Source organism: Arachis stenosperma, chromosome 2 (assembly GCF_014773155.1).
Source record: "Arachis stenosperma cultivar V10309 chromosome 2, arast.V10309.gnm1.PFL2, whole genome shotgun sequence".
NCBI lineage: Eukaryota > Viridiplantae > Streptophyta > Magnoliopsida > Fabales > Fabaceae > Arachis > Arachis stenosperma.
Window position 1 is genome coordinate 9345371 of NC_080378.1, and position 10714 is coordinate 9356084.

The 10714-nt window shown below is 38.5% G+C and overlaps 2 protein-coding genes across 2 annotated transcripts; both read right to left on the reverse strand.

Annotated features, from left to right (window-relative positions):
* Nucleotides 1-1836: 1836 nt before the first annotated feature.
* On the reverse strand, nucleotides 1837-4840 carry LOC130962342 (vacuolar-sorting receptor 1-like). The gene is made up of 12 exons (XM_057888562.1): nucleotides 4534-4840; nucleotides 3757-4455; nucleotides 3597-3685; nucleotides 3443-3512; nucleotides 3276-3359; nucleotides 3097-3173; nucleotides 2931-3012; nucleotides 2747-2829; nucleotides 2599-2665; nucleotides 2342-2470; nucleotides 2133-2242; nucleotides 1837-2048 (listed from the first exon to the last, which is right to left on the reverse strand). Exons 1-12 carry the CDS (start codon nucleotides 4838-4840, stop codon nucleotides 1953-1955), a joined length of 1893 nt encoding a protein of 630 aa, XP_057744545.1. The 3' UTR covers nucleotides 1837-1952.
* A 903-nt stretch (nucleotides 4841-5743) lies between these two features.
* LOC130961541 (uncharacterized) lies at nucleotides 5744-8429 on the reverse strand. Its single transcript, XM_057887480.1, has 4 exons — nucleotides 6825-8429; nucleotides 6507-6602; nucleotides 6298-6434; nucleotides 5744-6109 (listed from the first exon to the last, which is right to left on the reverse strand). Exons 1-4 carry the CDS (start codon nucleotides 7992-7994, stop codon nucleotides 5974-5976), a joined length of 1539 nt encoding a protein of 512 aa, XP_057743463.1. The 5' UTR covers nucleotides 7995-8429; the 3' UTR covers nucleotides 5744-5973.
* Between the last annotated feature and the right edge of the window lie 2285 nt (nucleotides 8430-10714).

Here is a 10714-nt window from a genome sequence, read left to right on the forward strand (position 1 = left end):
ACGATCTCGTAACTAAAAAGAACCAATAGAGGATAATAACAATAATAAGGAATTGGTTTCTTGAAGGAAGAAAAGAACAAACCTGTTTTCTTGGGGAGGAGAATTCAGTGGCGTAGAGAGAGTGAGAAGAGTGTTTGAAGTGGCGGTGACCGATGAGTGGAGCGGTGTTGCGGGTGGCGGTAGTGGTGGTGATGGTGGAAGCGTAGCTGCAAAAGGGAGAGGGAGTTTGTGGGTCCCCCAACAATGGAGTTGTAGCATGAATGTTCAACGCTGATCCTTGGCGTCTTCTCGATGATGGCTGCAAAATATTAATGCCTCTGTTACCACCCATCCTCCTCTCGAATCTTCTGAAGGTTCTTGCTACTGCCAAAGAAGATGACGTATAACACGAACGTGAATGTGAAGGTGAAGAAGAAGATGATGATGATGCATATTCTTGCATGGTTGACGTTGACATGCTAATGCTAGTTTCTTCTTGTTTCGTTGGCTTCAATTCCTTTCCTTACTCTTCTTGCATCTCTCTCTCTCTCTCTCTCTCAACCAAACCAAATTAAAGAAAGTGAGTATTAGTGAGGAAGGCGTAATTGTTTGATTTACCCTTGCATGATGTGTAGGCCACATCTTGTATTATTATACATTTTTTTGGTCTTTTCACATCATTTATTCAGATAAAGGGAACCCTCAAATAATCAAATAGTAGAGGTCGTTATTTATAGATTCCAACTGATACGATATATTGTGTTGATATTACTCAATGTGCATGGAGATTCTAAATGAAAGGCAGTATGCATACAAGTTTTGATTATATATTAGTGCATGCTGTGCTTCCTATCATAATGGTTATACAATGTTGATAATTATTAAAAAGTATTGCTAAAATTAAAATAATATATTTTTTAATTTAAAAAATAAAAGTAAAAAATATTATCTTAATTTTGTAATATTTTTAAATAAAAAATATTAAAAGATTATTAGAATTTATTATTTTTTATTATCATTTTTAGTCATAATAAACCTAATTTCTTTAGCCTAGTAATCTAATAATATACTTTAACTCATATTTAATTCTGATAATACTCTAGTATTGTTTTTTAAATATTATCAAAGTTATATATTTATGGTAACTATCATAATGATAACCAGTAATCACGGCACACTCCACCTTATATATATGGTGGATACTACCATGAAGATTTTACTATTGTCTTTATATGAAGATGCTTCTTTTTTATTATTAGATGATGAAATGTATGGTTTGATTTTGATGTGTTACAAAAGTGTTATTTTTTTTAAAGTGTGGCTAAACAAACAAAGTACACTTTTAACACAAGAATCTTCATAAAAAGATGTTTTTAGCATCTTCATTTGAGTAGTTGCCTATATATATATCACCCTAAACAATAAGATAAATACGGGTGTAGAACTTTATGTAGAGACGTTTGCTTAAGTTCCATTTCATCAAAAACAGTTTGCTTAATTACATACATATCTCCAGGTTCTGCCTTTACTTCTTTTGTTCATCTCTGAGTGCTGACAAACCATGTATTATTCAGAAAATTTAAAAGCCGATATCAATAATAATAATAACAACAAAAGCATGTAAAAGAAATTTATTTATGAACATAAAAACGCCTCATTCCATAGCAAAATCTAACGTGCATTGCAGTTGAATGGTGCAACTAACTCAAAAAGAGCCTAAAGAGGAGAAAAAGGAACGCGACTTCCTCAGAAGGACAAACGGCATGTACTTTAGTTTTGTGTCTTTGAGGGAATAGAATCACCATAACTAACTAATAACTGACTAAAACTAACTCAGGCAGGTTAAATAGTTTGTCTCCCTTTTAAAAACTAACACACACACAGCTCTTGATGCTCCATGGCCCCTCCCATATATATTTCATTCAAGATCAGATTAGTCTTTTCCATTGATCAATCTTTGATCTTTGACCTTTCTACACACCTTGTTGAAGTTGAACAGAGGCATCGGGTTGATTATCCAATGGCATGTATTGGGCCATAATTGCTCTTATCTCAGAATCCATATATCTCTGCACAAAATTGTTTTTATTTTAGTACATAGAACTGAGTCTGATGACGTTGGAATTTTCATCAAAGGATCATCATAATCATACCTGGATTCTGTACTTGTAAAATGCATATCCCACTAAACCAACAATAGCTATGACCAGAAAAATAACCCAAATGATAAAGCCTCCACTGTTCACTGAAGCCGTATATTTGCCTGCAGTTAATTAAACAAAGTGAAAGGATTACACAATCTCAAAAAATCTCCACAACTGTGAAAGGAGATTAGAGTTAGAGAAACTTAAAAAGGCCTCACCTATACACATATCATTGTCTCGCATGTAGTACAAACCGCTATTGCATTTGCATTCATAACTTCCCCAGGTGTTCTTGCAATTGCACTCTGGGCACTGGCAGGCCAATTTCTCTTTGCACTCATCGATATCTGCACCAAAATGGGAAATCCTATATCAGGATTTGAAGCACTATTAACTATTATTCATAACACATTCAAATTGAAACACTCTGCAGAACAGCTCAGCAAAATGTATGTTAGGATAGCAGCAAGCATACCTTCACAGGAGTGGACTCCATCACCCCTGAATCCAGGAGGGCACTTGCAACCTTTTGTGTGGTCATCCTGCATAATCAATTATGACATTTAGAATATAATTAACTAAGCAATGAAACAATATAATTAACTATCATACTTAGTACTTACAATGCAAGCAGAGTAAACCCTCCCTTCTTGGGCTCCCTTCCAACAACCTCCATTGTTCACTGCACACCTCAAGCGTGCCGTTGCTGTTAAGAAATTCGCAAACAAGGTTGCTTAAACTACTTTCGACTCTTTCTTGATTAGACTATAGTTTGGGACGAAAGTAACTCTAAGGACTAAAAATTACCTTCACAATGAGTATATCCGTCACCAACAAATTTCACATTTTGCACAACAGGGCATTCACAAACTCTTCCTCTGAATGTGTCCTATACTTGGTGGGAAAAAAAAGATGCTGATTAAAACAAGAAGAGAAAATCCCCTATATATGTATTTAAAGCTATAGTGATTACCCTGCATGCAGTAATGTTAGCAGATTTGTCCTGCCAACAACCACCATTGTTTACGAGGCACTCATTTGTTTCCATGTCTGCAAACAAAGATTAAACCAAAGGTGCTTATTTCCAAGAGGAGGAGGTTTGATTTGATAAGCAGGTTGATAAATAAAAGAAGATAGTAAAGGAAAAAGGACCTGGAGTTAAGCAAATCGATGGCTCAGTGGTTTCTTTGAAAGCAGAACAGATGGCCTTGAGTACTGCTTCTCTTGACAACTTGCCTAAAACAAAGTTAAGAACCAAAGATGATACTCATACATAGAGAAAATTTTGAATATGCATTAACAATTTCCATCATATATACCTCTATACTGTCTGTTGTTTATGATGAGAGTAGGCAGGATAGTAACATCACCGCGAGTGCCTTTCCCAATCTGATGTGAAATTTGCATCACCAAATCAAATTAACAAAGCTATGGTATATATATACATGTCTGCATACTATTTGAGGCACCAACCTGTGCATCCTGTTCCTTCTTAAGAACTGGGTTCTCAGCATCCGCATTAGGATCTCCAACACAATCTCTTATCTTCTTCACATCAACACCTGTTTAGTTATGAAATGAGGCAGGATGAAAGGCAATGGAAAAAACAAGAGACAGAGTATCATACACTTACCAAGAGATGCAATCACTTGATCCGAGCATTCCTGAGTGTACCTATTCTCTCGCATAGGGCAGCGAATGGCGAAGTCGGTGACATAGTCCCACCATTGCCAAGGCTTCTTGCTCTCATTAGCTACTTTAAAGAAACAAGCCTGGCGGAGGTTTTGAATGACGACATCTCGGCCGTCGTAGCCTCGGGAAAAGTCCTGGTCAGGGTCAGGGGCGCAGTACCTGCCATTGTTGATGCACTGAGCCTTACACTGTTTGCTGAGGATGAATGCCTGAGGGCAGTACCATGTGATGAAGTGAGGTGTGAATTGAGTGAAGCCTTTCTGCTCAAGTAACTGCGCTGCACCTTTGAAGCTTGAAACGAAGCTGAGTTGAGCGTCACACTTCGCTCCGCACTCGTCGTTGCTGTTTGTCCAAAACTCATACTCAACTCTGTCGTCTGGATGCGGAAGAGCCTCCCTCCAATCAAGATTCACGTTCACCATATCGCCGCTCGCCAGAGCCGCCTTGATGCTGTCCCCGAGCCCCTTGCTCACCAGCGCCGACGGGATGTTAATCTTCTCGATGTAGTCGTCATCGTTTGCTCCGGTCCCTTCCTCCGGCGTGTCCATCGTTATCAACGGCTCTATCCGGTCATCCGCCACCAGAATCGCCGCTGCTCCGCCCTTCTGTGCGTTCCATGCCTTTAACGTGAAGTAGCACTCTGCCACAAGCATTATCTAAATCTTATTTCTCATTCGCAATAATGCAATATACTAATTCCAACAAAATAAATGAATACCTCCACGATCAACAAGAAGGAAGGTCGGGAATCCACCAGGCCTAGAAGCGAAGAGAGAGGCGTCGGCGCCTTCGAATCGGTTGCATCCGTTCTGATTGGCCTTTGGATAAACCACAGCACCGATCATGGCACCTCCGTACTTCGGTACACCGAAGTTTCCAATTGCGCATTCGTAGATACCTCTGAGTGATCTGGGAGACGTGATCTTCAGATTGTTCTTCTCCACCACGAACCTTGCCACCACGTGATGCTGCCATAGCAGAGCCAGAATCCAAACACACCACACAACAGTTACCTTTATTCTCATTGTTAATTACAAGTGATATTTTTGGGTTCAGTAATACTCCAATCGGTTAATGAAAATGGAAATGGAATGGAACAAGGTTGTTATTTGTGGTTAGTGATGCTGATGCTTAGGAGATCGAAAGAAATGGACAATGGGGGGTGGACGTGGAGTGTAATACTCAAATCTGTTATGGGAATCTGACTCTGCATGCATTCTTGCTTGTGCCGTGTTTGTTACATTCAATTCAACGCTACTACCAAAAATACGGGTACTTGCATTTAACACCCTTCAATCTTTTGTTTTATACATATTACTCCCTAAATTTTATAAATAAAATGTACAGATTGATAAAATCAGGCAACAGCATCATAAACGTCGAAGCTTTAAAATACAGCAAAATACGTCTCCTATTCTTCTCACGGCCACACCTTCCATAGAAGCCTTATACTATTTATTTTGATTGGTTTCTCAATTTTATAATTAACTATCTTCCTTAGTCTTTCACTTCATTACATGACATGTTAACCATAATGCTAATGCTAATGGATAAATAGAAGAGCAATAGTATATTTCGCAATTCGTAATCAACATATACAATGACACTTTGGATTAATTTTACCATGAATCAATAATGTTTGGACTAATTCTATTAAGAATCAATAATATTAGTACACTTTTTTTTAGAAGGTAGGGTTTGCATTTTTGCTCATGGATAAGAGAAAATCAAAGTCATGAACATTAAACTCTTTGTGACATTGATTTGATTGCACAGAAATGGAAAGCCTTAGGTTCCAATGTTAATGTTTGAGAAAACACAATTTCAAAAAAAAATATATTAGGAAAAAATACGCATTCTAGTAAGTAGCATTATTGACAATATCACTAATAAATAAGACATGTAAGGAAGGACAACAATGCCATCTGAAACTAAAACTAAAGATGATCTTAATTTCATTCAGTAGTCAGTAGCAAATGGTATGTTTGATTTAACGGTGCTGCCTAACTGTTGCTCATGTTACCAAATGAAATATTCTTCTACGTACAAAACCACGTTTATATATGCACGTCTTTGTCTCTCAGTCTTTCTATATGATACAACTCTCCCTCTCTGTCTCTCTTAAGCAACACTTCCATCACTATACAGGTTAAAAACATCATTCTCGCTTATCTTCCTCAATATCTTCTCGATCTGGGACAATAGAACCTTTCACGTCCCCACTCATCTTTGCTACGCCGCTTGTCAGAGAGATACCCTCCTCGTCAAAGTCATCTCCTTCCATGTATGCATATCTACAAAGTACAAATGACATGATTATATTAATGATCCAGGGAACTGAACCTCATCGGTTAACAAGGCAAGTCAAGCAATTATGCAACATCAAGATTCTCATTTAAACAAATTCTAAAAGGTAATATAGCACTAGTATGAGTCATCACTATTCTACAATGTCAAGGAAAGGACATGATGAGAAGATTACCTAGTGGGGTTACGAGAAGGAGCCCAAAGGATGCATATAACGAGCAATAGAGCATAAGAAAGCAAAGACCAGAAAGCTGGAATGACCCAAGCTATTTGCCACAGCTCGCTCAGAGGATCAGTTGCATTGTAGTATAGCTGATTCAAGTTCAATCAGTATCAAAGCAGAAACTATATAATAGAGTAAAAAGAGTAAACACTATAGAGTACCTCAAAGCCAATCCATGCAATAGAGAGCAAGACAGAGACGGCAAGCGTATTTGTGAATTTTCTGTAGAGGTCCAGCTTAGCCAAGTTTCTCCTCATCTACAACCATTCAATCCAAACCAAACCAAATCTCAAAATGGAATAATCAATCATGGATTACTACCAATTAACAATACAGTAGTCGGCCAACTTCAACCAAAATTTTTAAAATTATTGTTTAAACCCTCAATCATAAAATTTTAATCCTAAATCCTAAATTATAAACCTAAATACTAACATTAACTAAAAGTTAGTTACCTATAACCATAAGCAATTAATTACCTGCAGCTTCTCGAGGGTGCTGGACAAAGAAGAGAAGATCCAGAGAATGAAGCAGGAATCGAGGCAAACAACAGGGAGCACAAGAAGAAGCTTAGCATTGCCGGAAAAGTCGTTAATGTTGCCCAAATGCTCGACAAGGAGGAGGGCCTCGGAGGCCACAAAGTAGAGTACAGCAAGAAGCATCATCCTGGACTTGGAGCTCATCCCACTGCCTCCAATGGTGGGCCTCACCACACCATATCCCATGGACACAACCAGCAGCAGAAGCCGCGACACCGTCTTCTTCACCGTGCTCAAGCTTACGGCCCACACCGTAATCCCCATGGGCCTGCTCCCGGTGGCATTCAAATTGGCATACTCGAAGTACCAAACCGCCATCTCGCACATCCCCAAAGCAATCACCGCCGTGATATGATAATGCAAATGGATGATATCCTTCCACAGCTGCACGAATCTCGCGAACCAAACCATCCCCATCACAAGATACGCCAGCGACATTAACCCGTAGAATCGCATCAGAGGGATCATTTTGCCCGGTAAATAACCGTTAGGGTTCCGCCACACGGTTCTGCCGGAGATGATGGTGCCTTGCAGCTCCGGATCGCAGAACATGAAGTAGAGGTAGTACATTCCCGTGGCGTTGACGGTAACGGTTTGTGTCTCCATGGCGGTATGCTCCTCGGTGCCCTGGAAGAAGGTCTTGATGCGCCTCGGGAACTCCGGGTTGTCGGGATTCTTCTCGATGATGACCTCGCCGAGGTTGCAGAGGTGGCTATCGGAAAGCTCCTTGGTGCAGCAGATAAGCTCCGATTTGAGGTGGGACCCGCCGATGCGGAGGCGATCCTTCACTTCCAGGACGATGGCCTCCACCAGGCCCGTGTTCTGCTGCATGTCGCCGTGCTTCGCGGCGGAGAATTTGGGGCGCGTGAAGACCACGCTCTCGAACTTTATGAAGGATTGGGAGGCGGAGGAGGAGGCGAAGAGGGCCTCGCTGCCGCCGTGGAAGAAAAAAGCATTGGAGCGGTGGATGAAGGGCTCCTTCGAGTACTCGTGGATGGAGCCATTCACATTCGATTGCTGTGCGATCAGAATAATCAGAATCAGAATCGGAATTAGATTTCCATAGCAACGGTTATGGTGGGTGCGACTCACAAACTGAAAACCCATCATCAATCAGCTCTATACTCTTTGATGAGATTCAATTGATGGATTCAATTATGCCTCCTCCACGGCCACCACCACCACGACGGCGTAACTGAGGTTAGTACAAGCAAGTGGGTATGAAGCGTTACTAACTTAATTTAATTCAATTTGTTGATGATGTTTAATTAATGAAGGACAAGTCACAAATCACTCACGAGTAACAAGTGAGGGCTAACTGCTAAGATAAGAAATAGTTTAGGGATTTAGTTAAGGTGCAATATAGAGAAATGTTTGTAGGTAAAACCAGAGATCTAGAACCTTACTAGTTACTACTCTTCTACACTCGGTCGCTAATAACAAGAGAAGAGGCAGAATGAAAAAACTTTGCTGTATGCGTAGTTCATGTCTTCATGATCATCTTTTTTTTTTTTGGACATGGCAAGCTAATGATCATTTCCCTATAATCTTTTCCTTTTGGTCTGAAAAGGATATGTTTTATGGATGATGCTTGCTATTTGGGGCTAAGCCTGAACTCTATTGTATATGGCATATTCAACTTTTTTGGGCTTTACTACATAGATTTTACTACAAGAGCAAAAATAAAAATGTAAACTTTTCCATGACCCAAAAATAAATAAAAATTTCAACCTTTTCGGTGTCTATACAGCAGGAGGAAAAAGGCCTTGAGAGCATTTTCAAGGTGAGTTCATTTATTTCTTTTGATTATCATAGTGATTAGTGAGGTTACATTGTCAATTGTTTCTAGTAGAGACTTCACTTGTTTTATCCATTGTTTACTTAATTCGCTAATCTTCATATGTCTGAATTATGATTCTGAATTACTTGAATCACTTTTCTATATGTTTCAAGTTAGCCTTGTGTTTCTGATTAATAATTATGTTAATAAAAAAAATTCAGAAACTGAAATGGCTTTGATTTATAATTGGAATCAACCAACTTGCTCTAAAAGTCAGCTTCGTTATATTTTTTTTGGGTGACTTAAACTAAACACAAGAAAAACAAAGAAACTATTTAAATAAAAGAACAATCCTTTAAGACTACTTTTAAATTTTTTTAAAGAAAAAGAAGCTTCATGTGATGAAATTGTAACCTCATCGCTATCTTTGCCATAGTGTCTACTATTATAATTGCATCTTTCATAATCAAACAAAAGTTAACACGCCAATTTCAATATATGATATTCTTTATTTTGAGTACCAATGGATCAATAAATCCAAAACTATCTTAGTGATTAGTAACGAGATTAAACACTTCCACACAATCTGTCTCAAAAATAACATCTCGTTGATTCACATCCCAGACTAAGAGATATCATCTCTAAATAGCAAACAATTTCCCTTGAAAAAAACTATTACTTCCAATCATTCCTAAATACCCCATTTGCCAACTCCCATTACAATCTCTAATAACGCAAACAAAAACAACATTATCACCCGAACCAGGATAACTAGCATCACAATTAATCTTGAAAGTACCAATGGATGGGAAATTCCAAAAACTACTTAGAATAGATGGAAGAGACATGCATTGTAATTCAAAAATATTCCTAAGTTTCTTTTCTAAAGCTAATGCCAGACAAATCACTTTTTCCGGAGACCAAGTCTCATGAGGATTAAAGATGTCATTATTCCTTACTCGTCATATCCACCAAAGTCCCGAAAAGAACCTGAACGGATGCTCTCTGCTATGATACAAGAACCAGTTCTTCAAATCCAAAAGATGACAAGAAATATCCAACCTATACCATACAAGTTGATCTTTTGGACAATCCCAAATACAAAATCGATTCGAAAGACATCTTGGGCACCTATCCGATGACGACATCCCTCTTCTGAAGCAAAAATTTGCAATAGGAAGAGTCTCCTTAAGACACAACCAAGCCAAAAATTTGTGCTTTTTCGGAACAAGCTGGCGCCAAAGGCAAAGCCAATTCTCCCGCTCCTCCCAACTAAACAACTGCTTACACAACCACAAGTAACCATTGCGTGAGTCTTAGGCTTTAGCAACAGATCCAAACCAATACCAACTCACTTCCGAACCTACTTGCACATCTGGATTATAAGAAAGAATATTACCTTTCAGATTTTGAGATAAAGGAAAATAAAAAATATTTAAATGCCACCTACCAACCGACCAGATATCCTGTATCCAGAGGCTCGAATCAGAAATGTAAAAATAATTTATCTCATTAGATAACTGCCATTCTCTTCTTCAGCTAAAAAACCAAAAATTTTGGTTCAAATCCTCAATAAACCAAGCAAACCCATCTTTCAACATTTTTCATGCCTTGCAAAGACTCCTCCAAATGAGAGAGCGCTTGTTCTTATGACAACCAAAATAATCATATAGAAATGATCGGTATTTGACATCTAACAATTGGACCCATAACTTATTTGGCTGCTGGAAAAAAAGTCCAAACTAGCTTTCTAAGAAGAGCAATATTCACACAATAAAAATTTTTAATCCTCAGACCTCCATATTTTTTTGGAGTAATCAGTACCTTCCAACTAACAAATTTCAATCTGCTTCTATTAATTTGTTCTTTTCAAAAAAGTATCTCGTTATAGACTCCAATCTACTAATGTTTTCTTCGGAAAAAATAAAGACCTCCATCTGATACGTGGAAATAGCGGCTGCAACGGAATTAACCAAATAGAGTGTACCGGCTTGATTAAGTAAACTCCCTTTCTAATTTGCTAGTTTTCCCTAAATCTTATCTAAGATAT

Bases quoted from the DNA above. Each gene is read 5' to 3' on its own strand.
- LOC130961541 (XM_057887480.1), bottom strand. From the start codon at position 7,994: ATGATGGGTTTTCAGTTTGTGAGTCGCACCCACCATAACCGTTGCTAT. The intron at 6,603-6,824 runs GTAATTAATTGC...GAATGGTTGTAG, and splicing joins GCACCCTCGAGAAGCTGCAG to ATGAGGAGAAACTTGGCTAA. The intron at 6,110-6,297 runs GTAATCTTCTCA...TGTACTTTGTAG, and splicing joins CCTTCTCGTAACCCCACTAG to ATATGCATACATGGAAGGAG.
- LOC130962342 (XM_057888562.1), bottom strand. From the start codon at position 4,840: ATGAGAATAAAGGTAACTGTTGTGTGGTGTGTTTGGATTCTGGCTCTG. The intron at 3,174-3,275 runs GTCCTTTTTCCT...CTTTGTTTGCAG, and splicing joins ATCGATTTGCTTAACTCCAG to ACATGGAAACAAATGAGTGC. The intron at 2,471-2,598 runs GTATGCTTGCTG...ATTTTGGTGCAG, and splicing joins TGGAGTCCACTCCTGTGAAG to ATATCGATGAGTGCAAAGAG.